This window comes from Dermacentor albipictus, chromosome 1 (genome assembly GCF_038994185.2).
Source record: "Dermacentor albipictus isolate Rhodes 1998 colony chromosome 1, USDA_Dalb.pri_finalv2, whole genome shotgun sequence".
Classification (NCBI taxonomy): domain Eukaryota; kingdom Metazoa; phylum Arthropoda; class Arachnida; order Ixodida; family Ixodidae; genus Dermacentor; species Dermacentor albipictus.
This window is the reverse complement of record NC_091821.1, coordinates 335483873-335507207: the sequence shown is the minus strand read 5'-3', so window position 1 is coordinate 335507207 and position 23335 is coordinate 335483873. Positions and strand designations below refer to the sequence as shown.

Genomic DNA, 23335 nt, shown 5'->3' with positions numbered 1-23335 from the left:
GGTATGCTCTTACTGATCTACGTGGGCCATGTGCAAGCTTCTGAAGTCTCAGTGGTACACTGAGCATGTTCTCACATGAAAACTTGCCACACGCACTGCAGTGGTGCTGCTGTGCATGGTACGCAAATGCAAATGCAGTTTTTGCCATTTCGACCATAAGCCGTAGCAATAGTTTATTACAAGCCTAAAAGCATGGTGACTAGGTGGCGCTTTCACCAAAAATGAACTTGGTCTTGATGACTGACATGAACACTCGAGAGATAAATGAGATGCAAAAGGCAGGGAGGCTAACCAGAAGACAGATATCCAGTTGGCAACCCTAGATGCACATAGCATGGATGACCTCCTCGTGTTCAAATGGCTGGTGGACACATGACATAACACACTTTTCAAACTGTCAATCTCTATGGCATTAACATTTGCCCGCTGAGAAAACTTTCGTCATGAGGCAGGGACTGGCATATTTTGTCACCTCACTAAATGACAAAAAAATATTGCCAAGAATAAGAAAAAGAAAAAACAACATTCTTGCAATTGAGTTTTGGAAAAGGCCACTCTTCCTTGGCACACTACACATTCATTCCAGCTATGTTGCAATACATATATGCATGTGCTTGCACACAATACTCATAGTAAATATGCTTGGGACAAAAAAGTAGGAAAGAAAATCAAGGGCAGCAGACATCATAACTCATTTCGCAGTTGAGGTGTCCATGGGAAGTGAGACAGTTACGATGCTTGTGGTCCTTCATTTCCTTCCTACTTTTTCACCTTAATACAGTAAACTACTACTACTACTACTACTACAGTAGAATTGTACTTAATCAGAATATCTGCTTAAACGAAACAACAGCCTTAAGTTGAGTTAATTTTGTATCCATCCAATTCCGAGTAAACGGAACAAAAATATGGCCACAAATGAAACTGAGCAGGTGATCTCGGTGGCATTGCAATGCGCATCCGCATTTGCATTTCCTTTTCGAGTTTTCTAGCCAGTTCTCCATGTTCTCTCCAAGGCAACTTTTGCTGGCTTTTGGTGGTGCCATGGCTAATGTGGCCCTACCTTGGTTATGGCTGGCTGTGGTTTCTTTTTGTTGGCAATGTCGGTGAGCTGCGAGTTATGAAAGGAAACACCCACACCATGTGCTCACGCTGGAGACGAAGCTCATATTTAACTATGACTTCAAGAGTGGTTGCTTCCCTAAAGTGGCTTTTTTTTTTATTGCGATAACAATTCTGTGGACACTCCAGGCGCAATTCCGCTGTCGCCATCAGCATGATGTCCTGTATGAGGTCCAAGTGCGATAACTTGGTGAAGGTGCGCAGTAGGCTGTAGGTGCGAGTGAAAGGGTGCAAGGGTGAACCAAGGATGAAGGCTTGGTGTCACATGCGCAAGGCACGGAGGCGGGGGCTCTACTTTGGCTTGGCCGAGAGTGGCCATGCGAGCCCTAGCTTGAAAGCTATATGTGACGAGTACAGAGTATACATGTGCCGAGGGCTCATAGGTTCATGTGCGGCGTGTTCTCGCTGCTTAGTTTGCATTGAAGCAAGAGGCAGCACGAAGGTCAATTCGCTCGCTGCTGGTGCTGCTCTTTCTCACGCCAGCGTTTTGACAGCGAGTGTCGACACTCATTGAGTGAGATGGGTATGTTTTCCTGTGCACGCATGACACGATGCTTATTAATTTAGTTAGTAAGCAAATGTTTACGAGTTAATACAGCCAATAAAACTACTATCCTTGCTTCGTATAGCTGTCTACTAACTTGCTATCGCACTCGATGCTTTGCTTTCGGGCAAAACTGCAAATTTTTTTATGCATTAACATGAGTGTCAAAGTGGAAAAAAGTATGTGTGTGAAGGGTGGGAGGCCAGTCACATTGTAGAGGTAGAGAGGAAATGAGACGCTAGTCTGCTCCGATCTACCGCCAGCTACAGTTCACTCTGCGTAGAGGCACAACGTGTCAAGTGAGCTGAACGCTTAGCAATGTAGTGAACATGGTTTAAATCGTAGATCCAGGAGCTCAAAGAGGTGCAACGTAATACTAACACATTCCTCTCGCATTTAATGCTATATCGCCACTGAATTTTTACTGCGTGAAATGAATGAAAGTGTGTTGTTTAGTGGCGCAAGGGCCAGGTATGGCCAAAGAGCGCCAGGCCAGTGTTAGTGACTTTGCAGTGGAGTGGCGAGTTCTATGAAGTTGATGTGACATGGCTGTAAAGGGGCCTAAAAATAGTCACTGTAGAGTGTGAAAAATCTACCTGAAATAAAATTATGGTGGCGACTAATGACTATGAGCTTTAAAGTGCATTAAAAAAAATGGTATGCTATACAAAATATGTCAGATGAAGAAATTGGCTAGAGCACTACTGCCTCACCAGAGCCCTTGAAACACAAGGGCCTGGAGGCATGTGCTGTACAATGCGTACCACTATCGCAGAGGCATCCTCTCAATAGAGGAAGCGCTACGAATGTATGGGGCTAATAACGTGTAGGACAACATCTTTCAGGAAACCTAGGACTATGTTGGCATAAAAAAGATGGTTCTGGACTGAGATACATTACAGGCTGAAGAGGGATGTGCTATCGGTATGCTAAGGGAAAATGTCTCTCTCTCGCATTTGGCTTCCCGACACTCCAGAAGGACGTGGAAGACGGTCAGCCTCTCCTCGCAACTACCACAGGTTGGAGGTTCCTTTCCAGTAAGTAGAAAACTATGGGTGCCAAATGTGTGTCCTATTCTGAGATGACAGAATAGGACATCTGTACAGCGTGATTTTGTTGCAGAGGGCCAGAAACATAATTGTGGCTTTATTACGTGCAGCTTATTATTTGTTTCCGTGTCCCACAGCATTGCCAGTGGTTTCGCAGTTTCATTGGTAAGAAAGGCCTAAGATCTGTGGCAGGGAAACTAGCGACAGGATTAGCGGCTTGCGATGCAATTGACGTGGCCATCTCATCCACCAGAACATTACCCTTGATACCCCTATGGCCAGGCACCCAGCATATAATGACATGCTGGTTAGATATTAAGCGTTACACAGGACAGAATAGAGCTCAATGGGTACTGGATTTTTGTGCTTACAGAGCGACATCAAGGCATTCACGATGCTTAGGGAATCTGTATATATAACTGCAACGGCATCATAGTCCAATTGTGATCGAATTAGGCTCTTATAACAATTATCAAACACTTCCTTTCGCTACCCCATGTTGTGTGGGAACATGTCTTGTAAGTGAAACACCATTTGTTTGCGGGATATACTTTTCGGCTGCATCAATAATAAAAGCGGTAAAATGTACAACAGCATCATCTATATTTAGATCGTTTATAAAATTTCGTGGTAGATAAGTTGATTCTTTAATATGCGCCCAGTCCACCAATGCTAATTTCCATCAAGGAACATAGGGAGGGCTATCATGCAGAGTTATTAGATGTAATGTTACAGTGAAGTGGTCACTTCCATGAAGTTTATTGACGACGTTCCATTCCAGGTGAGGCAGAAGAGAAGAAGAGCCAATTGCTAGATCTATCGATGAATAACTGCTGTGCTGGATGCTGTAATAGGTCGGCTCCATCTTATTAAACAAACAGGCGCTAGAGGTCAGAAAAAGATTTTCAATGAATCGACTTCTTGCGTCGCACCACGAGTCTCCCCACATCGTGTTGTGGGCATTAAAATCGCCCACGGGTATGTAGGGGTCAGGAAGCTGATCAATGACGTCATAGAAATAGCTTTTTCTGAGATGATAGAGGGTATGTATACAGAACACAGTATTTAAAAGGACTGCCTGAACTGACACTGCCTCAAGGGGCGTCTGAAGAGCAACATGTTGGCAAGCTACAGACTTGTCAGCAGCTATTGCTACACCGCCGAAGACAGCCTCATCGCGGTCTTTTCGGTAGATAGTGTAGTTGTGAAGCAACTTAGTGTTTCTAGGTTTCAGATGTGTCTCTTGAACACACAGCAGCTTTGGATTATGTTTGTATAGGAATTCTCTAACATCGTCAAGGTTATGAAGAAGTCCTCTAACGTTCCATTGTAGTATTTGTGTCTCTACTGTATTATGATAAATGCGTTTTGTGCTGTGTGTTCAGGAAACGAAGATTAGCTCACAGGCCCTTTCCAGGCACTGTGACGCGAGTTTTGTCTTTTTTTGGAGCGATCGCAACAGTCTCACCACTCCTTAGGCACTGGCTATGCCGTCTGGCTGGTTGTTGTATCCATCGCCTCTTGTGAGGCGCTGGACACGCGCTCGTCTAAGCTCTCTCCAAGGACACGCACTTTGAAGCGCCTGGTGCCTCGGCACATTGGATGAGACCTTTGAGGCCACCTGCCGAGAGGTCGATGGCCCCTTCTGCTGTAGTAGCGGAGCAACGCTATCTGCAACTGCCCCACGGGGGGGTGGCAGATGGCTTCACTGCCCGCTTACTGCGAGTAGCACGGACAGCCGCCAGAAGCCATTGTATCACCGTCCTCTGAAGGCACCACATCAGCAAGGAGGTTCTTTGGCAGGTAAGATACTTCCCTGCGTGCCTCCTTGAAATTTATGTTTTCCTTTAGTTTAATTGTTACTATTTTTCTTCTTTCCACGATGAGTACAGCCGCAAGTGTGCGGCGCGCTCCCCATCACAGTTTACACAATGGAGAGAGTTCTCGCAAGATTCAGAGGCGTGTTCATGGGCACTGCATTTCGCACAAGTTTGGCAGCCTTGGCAGCTCTGTGAACTGTGGCCAAAACGTTGGCATTTGAAACATCTGAGGGGATTTGGTACGTATGGCCCAACACGGAACTTGATGTACCTGGCCTCAAGAGACTCTGGCAAAACACTTGAACCGAATGTGAGCAAGTGCTTGGTCTGGATTTCTTCGCTGTCACAACTCATCTTTATTTGTTTAACGCTGATGACATTCTGCCCACTGAAGCCTTCCAGGAGCTTACTGAAGGTAAGTGCCAACAGATCATCATCTGAGACAACGCCACAGGTGGTATTCATAGTGCGGTGTGTAGTTACTGTTAACTTGGGCATCCCCAAATGAGACTAGACTGGGCAGTTTTTCATATTGTTTCTGGTCGCAGAGCTCCAAGAGATCTCCGCTTGCCATCTTCACTGCTTTATAACTTGAACCAAAAACTTTGGTAAGAGACCTCGAAACAAGGAATGGTGAAATTGTTTGCACTGGTTTATCTGGTCTTTCAGAGTGAATGACATGGAAATGGGGAAAACATTCTTCTTGCCAACCGAAATACTGGAAGACTTCATCGGTGCGCCCTCTTTTCTGAGGGCAATCAGGGAGTGGGGGGAAGGAACTAGCCATGGATGAATGTTTAGTTTTCGGCAGTAACACCAGCCACCCACCATGGAGCCCTACAAGGAGACGCTGCAGGGCCTGTAAAAACAGGTCCTGCAAAAGCCAGATGTACGTTACCACTATAACCATATATGAAGCAACCTAGGTTGGCTATTCACACAAGGTTAACCCTTGCTGCCTGGAAAAATTGGAAGTAACGGGAAGCCAGGAGAAGACAGGAAGGATGGAAAGCGAAAGAAATGCGAAGGTTGGAGGGAGAGAGAGAGAGAGACAGGAAAAAGAAACTATACCTATTTTCCCCGGGTGGGTCAATCCGGGAGTTCAGTCTACGTGAAGCTGAGGCCAAAGGGGTGTGTTGCCTCCGTCGAGGGGCCTTAAAGGTCCTAAAACTCAGCATTGGCTCAATCCCCAGGATCCCCCTTTCCCCGGACATGGCTATGCCACGCCCAGTTAAACGCAGGAGGGTCCAACCCTCATATGCTCGAGTATGTGGCGTCGCAACACACCAAACACCTGCCGACGCAGATGCTCCTGCGGGGAATTTTTACTATGTCTGCTTTCATTTAGTAAATATGTCCCATTCTGCTAGCTCTAGTCAGTGGCTACTTGCAAGCAGAATAATTGTATGAGAAAGGTTTGTAATCCTATTATACCTACTACTACTCCACCTATTATCCGCTGTTAGAAATAAAGTATCCGTCCCTTTCAAAAGAGCACCTTGTGTACCCTTGACCTCAGTCTCTTGGTAAGTGGAACTCCTGATAGCGAGAAATTATTTGCTTAGTCCCTTCTAGTAGGCAGACAGGCCGCTGCCTAAACACTACACTTAGAGAACACCACAGCTCCCTCAAAGGGTCACCATATTTGGGTCTTGCCATATGCTGCCAACAATGTATATGTGAACCCGTTCTGCAAGGCATATTAGTCCTTTTTTGGCACTGAAATAGGACAGCTAGGGAGGTTGTAGAGGCTTTCTACATTTAAATAAATGGTTCTAAGTGTGTCAGCCAGCCCTTCACATAAGCTTCACATAAGTGAAAGAGCATATCTCAACAAGTTGTCTTTCGCTGCAAATATGACAGTATCAGTGCCCACATGATAAAGGCTTGCATTGGAGCTTGTTTCTATAAGCCTTATGCTTTGAGAGGTTTTGGTTTCTTACATTTTTTATCTACATAGCCATGTCAGGATTAAGTACTTTCAAAACTTTTTTAATGGTTTGGAGTGTGCTTGCGCAATGATGTACTTTGCTTTTGTTTGGTGTCAACTGATAAATAGCAGTGTTTTTCCGAGAATAAACTTTGTTTGAAGTAGCGCTTGCCCTGTCAGGTCTTACTTCTTCTCTGCTCGTTTTTTGCATTTTAAGTGAAGTATGAATTCTTACAAACTCTCCTAAATTTTAGTTCTTGCATCTTCATACACTATGTAGTTACAAACTCCCCTAAATTTTAGTTCTTGCATCTTCATACACTATGTAGTTTGAAGAAAATGCACGCTAGTATACACTGTTCCAAAGAAGAAAGTGAATGAATGATGAAGTGAACTTGACTAGCAAAGGGGTCTTTAAGGAAATAAAACTGAACTGAACTGAACTTCCAAAGTACAGTACTCTGAATTTGACTTGATTGAATTCTTTGTTCAGAAGCCAGTGAACACTTATGGATTTCTTTCTAGTACCCAAAGCGGTAGCTAATAAATGTAACACTAGGGGTATCCTTCCTGCTCTTTCATATACAAAGAAATGTATGCACACTCAAAGCAAATTAGTTAATAAAAATTTGGTGCATTAAGAGTTGTGCTCCCATGAATACTCTTGTCTCTCAAAAATCTAAGATAGCCTGCTAACCAAGCCTTGCATGGTGAGACACCATACTTCATTTATATGTGTGCTTGCCACTGCTGTTTGTAACCGGGAAATGTAGAAGTGCTTAAAAGAGTTATGAATTTGTCAATATAACATTACTTTTTTTTCTCTACCACAATAATCACAAAAAATTACCAGCATGTTGGCTCATCAATTAGCACTCAGATGGATGTCCGTTACAATGAAAATGTTGCACAATGCCTAATGGGAGGATATATTTGGCGGCCCTTTCCAGTATGCACATAAGCTTCCCACTTGGTAGTTGTGTGTAGGCAGTAAGGATACAGATCTCCGAGTGAACTGCTGTCAGTGCTTAGCTAAATATGTACCTCATGAAAAATGGACTTTAGAAAAAGGTCCTTTCATGTTCACCTCAGAGAATGCTTACTGTAAATGCTTGTCGCATAATTAATAATTATGGGGTATTATGTGCCAAAACCACTTTCTGATTATGAGGTACGCCGTAGTGGAGGACACCGGAAATTTCTGCTACCTCGGGTTCTTTAATGTGCACCTTAATATAAGTATACGGGTGTTTTCACATTTCGCCCCCATCGAAATGCGGCCGCCGTGGCCAAGATTCGATCTCGCGACCAATGCTTGTCATATATACGAGAGTACACACCTTTTGAATCACAACACCCTGCAAGTTAGTGACACGACAGGGACTGGTTTGGTTGACGTTGTTACCAAGGCCAAGCTGTCCATTGCCATTGTAGCCCCAGCCAAACACCTGAAAGCATCACAGAAAGGCAAGTATTTTTAATGAACATGAAATGTAAACTGAACAGGGTGACAAGTTCTGCTTGTTTAAGTAATTTAGGTCTTGTTGCTCCGATTAAGTAACATGCAAAATTATCTATACAATGGTCTGACAAACCTTGCTGCTTGTTTCAGCTTGTGTTGACAGGACTATGCTCAGGGGTGAAAAGTAGGTATGTGCAAACATTTGAAAATTTCAAATAGCGAATGGCATAGTGCTCTATTCAATGCGGTCTTTGAACTAATATTTATTTAATATTAATATTTAATATTATTATAATATTATCATTACAGTTAATATTTAGCGTTCATAACTATCTAATAGCTTTCAAATAGTTTAAGTCATCAAGCGTGCGTGACCAAACATAAAATTGGAGCAGAAGTGAAATACATTTAATCCCCGCTGTCATGGTAGACATAAAATGCACAAAGTTATTTAGTGGAGCAAGCCATACATCACTCAGGGAGCCAGACTATTCCTTGAAAACAGAATTTGTTAATGTACTTTTTTCATTGTAACCTTTGGGGCAGTTGTTTACATGGCAAGTTAAGGGTGCCACATTTTAATGCAACTATTTTTTTTATATTGAAAATTGCACCTAATTGGCGATATTCATAATCAAGTTTCAATGCTCCATCTCTGCAAGGTCGAAACTGAGTACACCAAAAGTACAGAAAACGTCACCCTGATAATACATAAGATGGAAGTGTTCCGTGACTAAGTGCACGACGAAGTTTCAATGTCATGTTGCCGTAAATACTGATAGACACATTGCGGCAGATGCTTGCCAGGCAGAGTATGCTGTATCAGTTTCTTCTGCAACTGGCCACGATGTACGGCGTCATACCTAGGTGCTTTTTTCGTCACAAGGCATTTCAGTATACAATATTTAGTACGTAGCCTTTTCAGCACTCCTGGCATTCTCGGTTTCAGCATTACAGTAAAACCTCATTAATACGTACCTAATTAACTCCAGTTTAAATATTTGCAAGGAATTCCCTGCCTTGTTGCCATTGAGCCTAATGTATCGGCCAACTGCTTAAACCAAAGTCACTTAACGCATGCCAAATAGTATGTATATTTACTTCATTTTTCGGTGCATACAAGCATCGAATCAGAGAAATATTGGGCGCGCAGACCATATATAGCGAAATTGTGGTGCAAGAACTTTTCCCAGACTCCAGCAGTACCGATGACAACGACATGGATGATGGCCCTTCCATGTCTAACGTGGCTAGTGTGTTGACCGCCATGAGGGTGTTCGCAGAGAAGTGGGCCCTGATCAAGAAACTGGCTACTGGCCTTGCCGAGTTTGAGGATGCCGTTGTCGCTGCAAGGCAGCCATAGTGGCAAGTAAATCTTGAGTTCGCTGCCTGCTCATAAATAAAGATTGCCTGAGTGTGTCTGTTTGAGTAAGAACACGTTTTCTTGGCGGTCATCTGTCATCATGTCGCTCATCTGTCATAGTCAATTACATTGCTTAGTGCACACCCGATCCACATTCCCTGGCATCCAAATAGATGCAATTTTCAAGATCAAATGGGCGTATTCAAATGTGACTGCCTTCAAATTTTCCACAGGCACAATCGCCCACAAGGTTCTAAGAAAAGAAACTTAAAAATTAGGTTTCTGAAACTCAATATTCTAGCAATTTTCACCTCACCTATAAACTCCTCAGCAAGAACACCCCGTTTGTCACAATCATAACCTTGTTATATAGAAAATCTGCATAGTCTTAAAAAATAAATGGAAGAAAAAAAAAAGAAAACATCCTGTATATGTCAATAAACATGCTACATTGGGGCCACCAGTGAAACACTGGCAAAGTGTGGTGACAACGCTACTAAAGCTTGTTTACCATAAGGAAAATAGTTCCAACATGAGTAGACAAATATGAAAGAATACTACACAGACACTTGTATCACCAAAGAAATAGTACTGAGAAAACTGGCTTTATTACAATTTAACCTCACTTACCTCACCATTCTCCATGACGGCCATGGAAGAAGTTTGGCCACAGGCTACACCGATGCAACGTCTTCCACCTATAGAGAGAGTGCAGAGTCATTACTTGGAACAATGAAAGTGACAGTGGCTGAGCTGGATCGACAGCTAGAAACTGCTGCTGCAATGGCCAGAAATTACAGAACAATTATAAACTATGTTCACTAGCTCAAAATACAGTAGAACCTCATTGATACACTGTTGGCGAGGAAGAGGGAGAAAGAAACACACTAACTGAGAAAACATACAATCCAAAGTGACTAAAAGCTTGGTAGACAAGTTTGACTGTAGTTGACATCTACATAAGCGAACTATGGCATGAATTGCTGCAGCACAACATGCCCACGTGCACCAAACTGGTAGGGCTTGAATGATGCGAGGCATGCACTGCCATTCTTGTGGCTTCGGCAAGTTTACGTTTGCATTCCTCGAAATTGGCAAGGTTTAGCAGCATGTTAGAGTGGGGCACTCTGGAGGGAAATTTCTGGTGGGAAGCGAACTTCTTCCTCCCCCACTGGGACTTGATCTTCTCCATCTCCCAGGATTCCCTTTTCTTCTTTTTTCCTTTGGCATTGCCACGTAGGCCACTCATTGGCTAAACGCTTTGTTTTGAATTCATGAAACTTTTTGGAACTTGAGTGCGGTACTGGCACAAACGGGAGAGGCGTTCTACATCGATGGCTGCTACGTCTATCCCTACCTTGAAAGCAATATGTGGCGAAAACAAGAGTCTACACATCTAAGTGCACCGCGCTGTGTTCTCATTGCTTAGTTCGCGTTGAAGCAAAAGGCCGCACAGAGGTCAATTCCCTCGCTCCTGCTACCACACTTCCTCACAGAAACATTTCAAGAGTTTCTGAGGTCATTGAGTGAGACATGTTTATGCTTGTGTGCGCGTGACGCCGTGCTTGTTAATTTAGTTAGGAAGCGAATGTTTTGAAGTTTATACGGTTGATGAAACTGCTATCCTTACTTTTCGTATACCTGCCTACTAATTTGGTATCGTAAACGATGCTTCGCCTTTCGCCCGAAACTGCGACTTTTTTATTTATCGCAACTTTAGTGCATTGGGAGTAAATCTGTTTTTTTCCAAATGAGAGGAAATTGTATTCCTGTATGAAAGAATGAGGTGCATGGTACTGTAAAGGACCCTTTCTTCTTTAGGTCAATGGCAAACGAGTGCACATTGTTTGTATTGTTATTCGTATTACAAGTGCCTTATCTTGCTTTCTACTGGTTCTTCGCTTGTACTTTGCACATTTATTTTCCTCACTAGCTTTTCATTTCTTGTCCGACTGCATTTTTGCATATAACAATGGTTCCTTTTCCAAATAGTTTAATCTTTGTTGGAAATGAGAGTTAGGTTCGCATACTCTGTCAATCCTTTGTCTCAAGCTGCTCTGTGCTATGTACGCATAAGACAGACACAGGGAACTATAGCATACATGAACCACATAGAAATTTTGACTATGAGAATACTGGTTTAATACGCTTGATGCTGGAAAAAAAAAGGGGGGGTGGGGGGGAACTTAGGAGAGGAAGAAGAATGAAGATGACAACGTCGTGTGCGTACAAGTCCATCATATATAACGTGCCCCAAACAGTGGCTTCACGCAGAGTCTGTATATCTTCATAACAGCGTCACAGTGCGTACTTAATTGTGTGAAAGGCATGTATATATAGATGACACATAACCAATTCGCACACCATCTTGATTGTGCGAGAGGTGTTTATACATGCCTAATCATGGACCGAGCGCGCAGCGGAGCCCCTGCAGTGTGCTCCAGCACCTGCGCACCACCCATATTTCGCTCACTTTCTTGTGTAGATTTCAGAGATTTATTGGGCGGCTCTTGCGGGTGCACACTCACGCACAAATACAAACACTTGGTGCGCCTCGAATGCAAGACAGCAGCCGCCTTCCCTAACGGGTCCCTTCTCAGAGGGCGGAAATTGGCTAAGAACGACTGCAGCCGCCGCTGGCAGTGTATTCATGCTCCTTCCTAGATCACGCCCGCGAAGAGGCAGTGTGATCTCGCGCAAAAAAAAAAAAAAAGTGCGCGGTTATTAGACAGCACCTGAACTTGAATTGTGTTGGCAAGGGTGCTTGCGTAATAAGCTACGGGGAGGAATAGGCAGGGGATCGAAGTCATGAGTGTGGAGCATGCGCGAAGGGAGGCGGAAGATGCTATGTAGTTTATACGTAGTAGTGTGTAGGATGAAATGGCTGGTCATGAGGAAAACAGCACCACCGCCATCACGCAACGCTCATACGTGTGCAAGTCCTACAGCAACGGCAACACACACCATGGGATGCGACGAGAAGGGCATGAGTGCGTGGGCGCACGCACCTGCATCCAGCTCTGCCCCTTCCGCGCTCGACCCCTCGAGCCGCCGCTGTGCGTTCTACGCGGTCGCTAAGCCCTGCCGGCTTTCCAGCAACGACTGCCGCAGCCTCCCCCCAACCCCTCCCCCCTCCCGAGGCAGCTGCAGTACATAGCTTCTCGATCCCTCCCTTTAGCAAAAAAGCAAGCCGCTGTTATGCTATGCTATGCAAGAAGCATGGTTAGTGGAAAGAGAAGTAGACGAAGAAGGAGATTTATTCTTCAAGATCGAAAACACACCGTGATTGAAAAGCCTCTCTCTTTTGCTTCCAAGTACAGTAAAACCTCGTTAAACCATACCAACTTAAACAGCAGTTTTGTTTAAAAAGTAGTAAAGTCAAATCCCCGACTCAGCGGCCATTTAACATAATGTGTATTGTATCCGCATAAACCATACCAGCTTGTTGCGTCGATGGAACGCGAGAACACGTCACTCAACGACTCTTCGTGCGTTGAAAGGGCATGTAGTTCGCTGGAGTGAACATGGCAAGATTCGTCTGGTATGTTAAAGAAGAACGAAGAATCAAGGTGCCCACATGGCCGAGAAATTCACTGTCAAGCAATGTAATACACGCAGAAAAGGGAAATGCACAGAAACATATTGCTGAAGCTGGCAGCGATGTCAAGCATTGCAAAAGGCTGTGGAATGGCTTTGTGACTCATGATGTCAGACAGTGTGAAGAAGACTGTGGCACCTGTGACGGCATAGCAGAAGACTGGGACAAGGGAAAAAGAGTGAGGCAGAATGTCAGTGTCCTCGCACACAACCAGTTTAGGCCGCCAATCAAGCGTTTCATGGTATGGTGTGTCAAACAGCAGCAAAAATTCAACTTTAGCGCATTATGACTAGATAGAATTATGACTAGATAGACAGCATTATGACTAGGATAGGAGGATAGGAATAACTTTAATGAAGTGCCGGCAAACAACGATTTAACGTGTCGTGACGCTGGCCAAGCGTCGACCCGGGGTTATGCCCTACTCTGCACTAGCCCAGTTGAGCCAGTTTGTAGTGGGTCATGAGGCTTGTGTTTCTCGAGCGCACCCCGGGCCTGCTGGACGGCCCATAGTTGTGATTCCTTGTCTGCAGACTGCAGTGCACCTTGTAGTTCTGGCGGGTAAGTCCTGGAGGTAGCTGCCGTCGGGAACCTGGCACAGTCCCACATGATATGCCATTGGTCCGCCGGACCCGCTGCACAAACACCGCACAGCCCACTCGGATAGAGCTCTGGGTGAAGCACGTGCAGCATTGCGGGGGCGAGGAGTGACGCGGTCTGTATTTGTCTTAGGATTACGGCCTCCTCCCGACTGAGTGCCGGGTGGGGAGGCGGCATTGTCCGTCGAGCTAAGCGGTAACACTTAGTTACTTCGGCATAACTAGTCACTCTGTCCTTGGTTTCGAACCACCACACGGAACGGTCACTCTCGGGGGCACGGAAAGTAAGCGCTTGTGCCGCCGAATGAGCCGTCTCGTTGTGGTTCGGTGAGGATGCACACTCGCCGGCGTGGGCCGGGAACCACTTGATACGGACGGTGCTGCCGCGGTCTTGAAGTTGGAGCTTGCCGATGATGGCGGCCGCCGGCGCGCATATTCGCCCCTTGGCAAAGTTGCGCACAGCATTCCTCGAGTCGCTGAGCACGGTGTGACACTCGGCCTCGGTGATCGCCAGAGCGATGGCAACCTCCTCAGCGTCTGTGGCGTTCGTGCACTGCACGCTCGCCGCCGTTGTCTTGGTGCCGGTAGCCGCCGCAACGACCACCGCCGCGAAGCCTTCCCGCTTGTATTCCGCGGCGTCCACATACCGGGCGTGCGGGTCTTGGGCGTGTTGTTCAGTGAGGGCCTTGGCCCGTGCCAGCCGCCGTTCTTGGTTGTATTCTGGGTGCATGTTCTTCGGGATGGGGTCCACGTAAATGTGGGCCCGCACCTCATCTGTGATCTCGCACGGTTGCCGGCTGGGAGCTTGGGGGCTGTAACCCAGGGACGTCAGTATACTGCGACCCGTCTTGGTGGTAGAGAGGCGCTCGAATTGCGCGCTGAGCTGCGCCTCGGCTATTTCTTCTAGGGTATTATGGACGCCGAGCTGTAAGAGCCGAGCCGTACTCGTGGTCTCCATTAAACCCAGCGCCGCCTTGTAAGCCCGTCTGATCAGCGTGTTGATCTTGGTCCTGTCAGTGACGTGCCAGTTAAGGTAGGCCGCAACGTAGGCGATGTGACTAATCATGAACGACTGGACAAGGTGCACGAGACTGTCCTCACGCATGCCCGCCCGTCATGCAGAGACTCGATGTATGAGCCGGATGGCGTCCATTGCTTTGGTGGTAAGCTTGTTGATGGTCTCGTCGTTGCGGCCGCTCTTGTTGAGCAGCAGGCCCAGGACCCTGATCTTGGGAACTTCGGGGATGCGTTGCCCCGATGCAGTCACAATTTTGATGTGATCACACTCGCGAAGAGGAGCGCGCTTCCACCTGATGATGACGTCATGCAAGCAGGCAGAAAGAACAATAACCTCCACAATGCACATAATGCCTTGTATATGGGCAGTACAGGCTGCAAGAGGTGCAACATGCTGCGTGGTTGGCGTGTGAAGTGCCGATCCGGAGAGCGGAGTGGTCACCTTGCGCAGTGAAAGGCAGAGTTTGGCAACTATAACAGAAACAGCTGCACCGGTGTGCACAAGCGCAAAAGTAGAAATGTCTGACAGATATTGTGACCATGTTAGCATCAGAGGAGCGAGGACTTGTGTAGTTCAAAGATGGCACAGTTCTTGCCTCTTGAACTGCGGCGCTTAGTTTTCCTGGTCGGATGGTGCGAGTTGGCGACGCATCTTGGAGAGCGATTGTCCACGAGAAGATGGAACGTGGCGGGACTGTAATTCAGGCAGGTCAGGACAACCATACCGCTGTGAGGAACCAGGAGCAGATTGGCACATTCGGGCAGCGTCGCTGGAAGTTTGAAGATGATGGCGGAAATAGTGAGCAACGTGTCCTGGAGTGCAGCAGGCATAACAAATGGAACGATTGTCAGGCGTCCACCAAGAACTGCTGACTCTCGGCCCGGCCCAAGATGCAGTAGGAGTGGCAGGGGGGAGAAGATTGTTGCAGGCTCGAGAAAGGCAGCTGGGGAGACCTACGCACTACCCGCACATATGTATGAGGCTCGGCTACAGCCTGTGCTGCCATCGCATAGGCAAGAGGTGTGGCCACAGGCTGCACTGCCTTCACATAGGCAAGAGGCGTCACCATTGGCAGCTGGTGGTGAGCGACAGGAACAGCTTGAGTGATCTCTTTGGCAATGACAGTGCGAATCATTAGTGGCAGATGATAGGACCAAGGAAAGTTGACGGGAAACTTCCTTGCACACGAAGTCTGATATGCAGAAGCAGTGGAAAGTGCTCAGGGATGGGAACAAGACTCGATAGCGAGTCAGCATGCGACTGAGGCTGCAGAGTCAAGGTGCGTTGCTTCTTCAACTCATTGTAGCGCTGACATAAGGTGACGACTTCAGAAATTGTATGCGGATTCCTGGCCAGAAGCATCTGGAATGCGCCGTCATCGATGCCCTTGAGAATGTGCTGAATTTTATCAACTTCGGGCATGGTGGCGTTGAGACGTTTATAATGGTCAACCACTTCTTCATAGTAACTCACGAAATTTTCTCCAGTCTGTTGTACTTGTGCGTGCAAACGGTGTTCAGCACACGGTTTGCAGACAGCAGGTCGACCACACTTCAATGAATGAGGCCCTGAAAGTTGACTATGTCTGGATGTCGCTTTCGTGATTATGGAACCAGAGTTGCGCCATGCCAGTAATATAAAAAATAATGTTGGTCAACATTGCGGCATTGTCCCCTTGTTATGTGCGCTCACCCGTTCATAAGATGCCAACCAGTCTTTCGTGTTGGTGTCATCTGTACCAATGAAGGCCTTCACATCACACTGTCGAAGAACTCCGGTGCAGATGATGGACTGGGGCGAAGGTGCCGGCAGATTGGTGTTGGCAATCATAGGTGGAAGCGTTCTCGTGCGAAGCTCCAGGGTGCAAAACGGGTAAACGCCAGCAACCTCCACCAATTGATAAGAGGTTTATTGGCGGTGCATTCCTTCAAGGACGCTACGAGTAGAAAGGGTGAGGCACCATCTCGAAAGACACCAGCAACCAACAGCATGAGCCAAGCATAGGCGATGCTGCTGGACAGAGGCGCGTCTTCTTCACAGCGTTAATACTAGCCATAGTGATGCCCATGCTATGTGGGAAAGCAGTAGCTATGCAGATGTTAAAACAGGCAAGTTCCTTGGTGCAGGGAGCATTTGTTATTCGTTGCAGCAGGCACTTGGTTTTTTTACTGCTTTCTTCAGCTTGCGAAACAATGATTGTTGGGACAGGGAACATGCAGAAGCCTCCTCGCACTTGATTATTGCATTTAGTCAGCTTTTTGGCGCAAGCAAACTGGTCTAGTGCATGTTCAACTGGCGCTGAAGCCTCCATGTGCTTTGTACAGTACCTGTAGAGTGCTGTACATTGCAGTGCTGCATAATACAGTGGATTCTCTTTTAACGGAACCTCAAGGGACCAGGGAAATTGGTTCTGTTCATAAGGAGTTCCGTTCACTGAGAGACAAAGCTGAATACAATTGCATGAATACAAAACCAACCAACCATGAGGATGGTGTTTCGTTTAAGAGGCAGTTCCTTTAAGTGATTTCCGTTTATCGAAAATACAGTTTTGTACAGTAATGAATAAGGGCATTTGCACAAGTAGCAAAAGGCTGCTAACCAAGCATTGGTCAAAGGTCGGCTTGAAATCGACTTCATGCTCTTGTGCAAATGAAAACCCCACAATACGGGAAGAATTGCTCATAATAATTTATACATCTGATGTTGAAATGCTCATGTATACAAGCAACTAACAGTAGGAAAAATGAAATTACAAGAGATATTAGTTGAACAGGATAATAAAAAAAACAGACTCATGAGCATCTATGGTTGTTTGAGACATTAAAGCAGCCAAGACATCGGATCTGAAAATTATACAATCCAAGAGAAGCTTCTGTGTTTTCACTGTGGACAGTCATTTTAGAAAAGTGAGGCTCACCCAAAAGGCGAAGCATTTATTGCAATAGCAAATTATTAGACAGCTATACGAAGTAAGGTTAGTCATTCTATAAGCTGCGTAAACTGCTGTAAACATTCACATACTATATAAATCAACAAGCACATTGTCTCGCGTGCATAGGCAAACCCTCTCACTCGATGATCACGAACGCTCGCTGTCACAACATTGGCGTGGTGAACAGCGGCAGCAGTGGTGAGCGAGTTCCTCTTCACGCTGCCTCTTGGTTTAATGCAAACTATTAGCACGAAAACACAGTGCACATGAAGCCAACAGCTATCTTAGGTACACTAGCCTTCAAACCTAACGCAGATTGTCTCCAAGAGAGATGCGTGCAGACGCTCTCCACCGACGCAGCTAAAGTAGAAGAGGTGTGCACTAACCTCATTCGCTTGTATGCACCTTCTTTCACAAGACTTCCCCTGCGAATGACTTAAATAGCTGTTGGGGTCCGGCATGAGGCGAACATATTGACTCAATATTCTGTCATGGTGATTCAGACTTCCTCTATTCATTACCGCCCATCAGCATGTTCCATTTATGGCAATTCGGCTGGCTGGATTATTGTATAAAAGGTGCAATAAATGCCCTTTGGTTTGTTTCCACTACTGTGTTGTCGTTCATTTGTCCCAAGAGCATTTACTTCATATTTCACATGATAAAGTCAAGAGGCTGGAGAAGTGTGGAAACTTTAGGGCCGGATTGCAGTCTTGTTTTTGCACCTTTCTTTGGCTTACTAAGTCATCTCTCCCAGTAAGAGTTTCTGGTATTGTAGGAGATAACTTATTAACACAGTCTAGTGACCCTTTAAAGTTTGCTCGCACATTATTGTGCATAGTCTGGAAAGATTTATGCAAACAAGCAACAGCGCAGCCGAATATGTATGTACGGTCCACTCACCAATCCCCGAGCTCACTTTGCGGGGTGTAGGCTGGTTGGTGGTTGAGCCTGAACCCACCTGGCCACAGTTGTTCTGGCCCCATGCATACACCTGCCAATGTAAGAACAAAGTTACAGCACCGCAGCAGCCTCACCTTCATTGCTATGCAATGATTACATAAAGCAAATATTCACTCAAAACACAATTAAACTAGAATGTGACTCAACAGAAGCATGTGCTCCCACAATGATAGGGTGAAAATTTATGGTTTGCACTTGAAGATATCTTTTGAAAAATATAACAAACAACAATATAAATGGCCGAGGAAAACCTCAAAGAACAAATGTGGCCATACAGCAGCACCCTGGTTCATCAGGGCCACATTTGAACACCCGAAGTGCATGTTCAGATATATAAGCACATTACACAAAATTGCAAGCACTAGGTTTTTTCGGTGGCTTCAAATAGAAACAAACTCAAGCTAACAGTTTGTTAACTTAGACTGAGAACAGGCTAACTTCACATGAGCCACAATACATTCATCACTCACATCACCATTGGTGGTGAGGGCGAGTGAGTGGTGTGAACCGCAGGCCACCTGGGCCACACGATGAGACAAGCCCGCTGAGATGGAGGAAGGCACAAGACCCTGCGTGTTGCAGTTGTTGCCCAGCTGGCAGTAGCCATTGTGACCCCAGCTGAGCAGGTCTCCACTTTCCGTCACAGCCAGGACATGTGGGCCACTGCCATAGGCTATTGCATGTAGACCCCGTCGACACAAGGCGTCCACTGCACAATGAAGTAATTCATGGGGTTTAAGATTCGAAGGCAACACAAGGGTTTACAAGAAAGGACTATGGATTAATTTTGACCAACTGGGAATGCAGCTGGTACGGCTGGGAACTGAACCTGTGACCTCATGTTTAGCAGGAGAATGCCATAGCCACTGAGTCGTGACAGGTATGTTCAGTGGCAAGCGCTGCACAATGGTTAAGAACAGGAAATGTGCATAGGCCTGTCGTTTTTATTTTACATGCTTTTACCTGCAGTCCCATTCTTGTTTTCTTTGCACTTTTGAGTTTTACAATGAACAGTACTTGTACACAATTGGCCACATGGGCACCTATTTCACAGTCAGGTGATGTACCAAGCTAATGTTACCGACACATCTCTCTTGCCAGTGAAGACGATATGTGAAACACTTATGGACAAGATTATCTCAAGTTTAGCAACAGAAAACAGCACCACAGCACACTAGAGAATAGCAAGAAGACCAGGACAATCACAAGGTGCACTAACAACTGTCAGTTGTTAGTGCACCTTGCGATCATCTTGGTCTGCTTACTTGTCCGTTGTGTTTTCTACCGACGTTTGCTGTCATAATGAACCAACTAGCCCAACAATATGCTCTGACCAATTTAATCTCATATTTAGGTTGCCATACAGGACATAATGAAATCTAAAGGGTGAGAAAGAGTCAATGGACAGACAACAAAGGGATCCAGCCCTGGTATACATGCATCAATATATGAACAGACACCACCAGACACTACAGTGCACAACTTTTTCAGCAAGGGCGGGTTGCGCCATCTTTGTGCATGAATTTTCGGTGTAGAAAAGCTACCTTGCAGGTTTTGCAACTCATCTATAGAACATTGTAACCACAGGGCTAAAATGGCAAGTTTGCACTGACAAGGACATTTTGGTTGTCAAACAGATCATTGATCAAAAAAACTTCGGCTACATAAAAGACTTTTCACAGTTGAGATCCCATTTTGTAACCAACTGAGAAGAAGAAGATGCGTTCAAACTGTCTAAGTCCTTGCGCCTGTCCTGCTAACGTGGTCAAAATTTCTGTAGAAGGTGTTCCTACATTTGCTCTTGTGAATAACGGCACAGCCGTTTCTGTGATAGCTGCCAAACTGTGCCGTTCACTGTGCAAAGTGACCACGCCGCTTTCTGGACTGTTGCTTCGTATGGCAAGCACGCAGCACGTCACTCCTCACGCAACCTCTACTGTACGTGTGCTTATTCACAGCATTGTTTATATAGTCAAGTGTATTGCTCTTCCCGCATGCTTCCATGACGTCCTCCTCAGATGGGACTCCTTATCCCGTTATAAAGCCGTGATTGACTGCATCACACAGAGGTAAAAATTCAACTTCAGCGCTGAAGTTGAATTTTTACCTCCGTGTCGCGCACCATTGCCCGAAGATCGTGATCGCCCTTCTAAGCTTGCCGTGTGCAAGGACACAGATATACCGCCTGGATCCTTCACCCTCGTACTCGTATCCTGCGATGTCATGACTGATGCAACGGTTCTCTTCACGCTGTCCAGCGTCTTCAAGAGCCGTAAAGATCTACCACTACCCTTTGCAACGCTTGACATCGCCGGCAGCTGCAGCAATATATACTTCTACATTCCCCTCTGTGTGCTTAATATACTGCTCATTGGTGAATGCCTTGGCTTAGTGTAACACCTCTACTCTTCGTCTCTGGTGGAAGTCCCCAAACTCTTTTGATGTCGACTCCGGCCAACCATCAGCAATTTCGGCGCTTGAGGAGACATCCAGAGATATGTTCTTGCGTGCCACTGCCGACACCCTCACACCTGCCGAATGCGCTAATCTTCTTGATCTCCTACACCACTTTAGAAGTTCATTCGACGTTTCACAACCTCAACTGGGCCGCACGGCAGAAGTGCAGCACAACATTGACACCAGTTTGCATCAGCCGTTACGTCAACGACCATACCGTGTCTCTGCTGAAGAGCGTCGTGTCATTACCGCCCAAGTCGACAATATGCTGTGTAGTGATGTTATTCAACCTGCGCACAGTCCCTGGGCATCTCCTGTCATTCTCGTTCGAAAGAAAAACGGGTCCATTCGCTTTTGCATCAACTACTGTTGGTTAAATAAGGTAATGTACAAAGACATCCATCCTTTGCCGCACATCGACGACGCCCTCGACAATCTTCACGGAGCAGAATTCTTCGCATCCCTCGAATTGCGTTGAGGCTACTGGCAGGTCCTGATGGCTGCAGTCGATCACCAGAAAACCGCATTCATTACGCCCGACGGCTTATATGAATTTATTGTGATACCTTTTGGGCTTTGTAACGCCCCTGCCACGTTTGAACGACTCGTGGACAACACACTGCGTGGCCTCAAGTAGTCCGTTTGTGCGTTACCTCGACAATATCATGGTTTTCTCGCCTGATTTTTCCGACTTACCTGCTCTGCCTCAGACATGTCCTGGCCTGTCTAACGAATGCTGGCCTCCAACTCAACCTCAATAAGTGCCCCTTCGCCATGCGGGAGCGCGCCATCTTAGGTCATGTTGTGTCTAAGCACAGCACTCTACCTATCTTGCAAAACTTCAAGCAGTCACCGAGTTTCCGAAGCCTAAGACCATCAAAGAACTTTGAAGCTTTGTGGGCCTGTGCTCACACTTCCGGCAAATTGTTCAGAATTTCACATCGATCATGGCGCCATTGACTCGGCTTCTATGTGACAACGCCGACCTCTCCTCCGAGTCCCCTGTATGAGACTCCACAATTGCTACGCTGCGTCGTCTTCTCACCTCTCCACCTATTCTTTGCCATTTCAACCTGTCAGCTGCAACTAAGGTACATACAGATGCCAGCAGGGTCAGTCTCGGCACTGTCCTCGCCCAACGAAAGCCCAGCTACTTCAAATACGTAGTCGCCTATGCGAGTTGCATGTTGATAAAGCCTGGGGCCAATTACAGTGTGACCGAAAAAGAGTGCTTGGCTTTAGTATGAGCACTTGGCAAGTTCCGGCCATACTTATACAGGCGGCCATTCGTCTTGGTTACAGATCACCATCCACTTTGTTAGATCGCCAACTTGAAAGATCCCACTGGCCACCTAGCCCGTTGGGCACTATACATCCAGAAGTACGATATTCGCATCGTATACCGCAGCGGCACACACACTCAGACGCAGACGTCCTGTCCCATTCACCTTTACCTCCAGACTGCCTGCGGCACACCTTGCACACACTTCGTGTCATCTTTCAACATGGACTCCTTTGCCACCGCACAATGCCGCGACTCGTGGATCGCTTCTCTTTTTGACCATCTATCTAGATCATCGACCATCCCTGTATCCCGAACCCTCAGATGCCAAGCAGTTCATTTCGCCATTCGTGACCAGCTGCTCCATCGAAGCAATTATGCTCCTGAAGTCCGTGGGTGGTTTCTAGTGAATCCACACAGCTTAAGATCACAAATATGTGCCTCTTTCCACAATTATCCACAATGAGGTAAAGCCAGAGCTTTCAAGACGTACGGACGAATTTGCCACCGCTACTACTGGCGCAGCATGTACAATTTTGCAAAAAAATTTGATCGGTGCTGTCTTGACTGTCAACGCCGCAAATCACCGCCTTTACGTCTGTCTGGTGCCTTGCAGCAGCTCCCATGCCCTGCCAGACCCTACAATTACATCGGCATCGCCCTATACGGCCCACTTCCATTGACACCAGATGACAATCAGTGGATCGTAGTTGCTATTGACCATTTGACCCGCTACACCGAAACTGCTGCTTTACCAAGTGCTACAGCGTGAAATGTAGCCTCTTTCGTCCTTCGACATGGTGCACCTCAAGAACTCCTCAGTGACAAAGGACACACCTTCCTCTCCGAAGTCATCGAAGGCTTGCTTTTGGAATGCCACATTATTTATCAGACAAGCATGGCATACCATCCCCAGACAACAGGCTCACAGAGCGATCCGCACACTTGGTAATATGCTCTCGATGCACGTGGCATCTGATCATGGTTAGTGGGACCGCATTCTTCCATTCATCACATTCGCATACAACACTGCGATCCAGGCCACTACAGGATTTTCACCTTTCTTCCTCCTGTATGGCCGCGAGCCTACGCATACAATCGACATGCTCCTACCATACTGTCCTGATGCCTCGGAGTGTACCTGTGTCCGACGTCACCCGACAAGCCGAAGAATGCCGCCAGCTCGCGCCGACCTT

General features: G+C 46.4%; 1 protein-coding gene across 1 annotated transcript in view; it reads right to left on the bottom strand.

Annotated features, from left to right (window-relative positions):
* The window catches only part of LOC135915033 (RCC1 and BTB domain-containing protein 1-like), a 52547-nt gene that overhangs the window by 18242 nt on the left and 10970 nt on the right, over positions 1-23335 (bottom strand). Inside the window, exons 3-6 of the mRNA XM_065448003.2 lie at positions 18871-19109; positions 18341-18431; positions 9921-9988; positions 7806-7913 (exon numbers count right to left, since the gene is read on the bottom strand). Of these exons, the coding sequence (XP_065304075.1) occupies positions 7806-7913; positions 9921-9988; positions 18341-18431; positions 18871-19109 (506 nt within the window). The remainder of the gene's footprint in view (positions 1-7805; positions 7914-9920; positions 9989-18340; positions 18432-18870; positions 19110-23335) is intronic.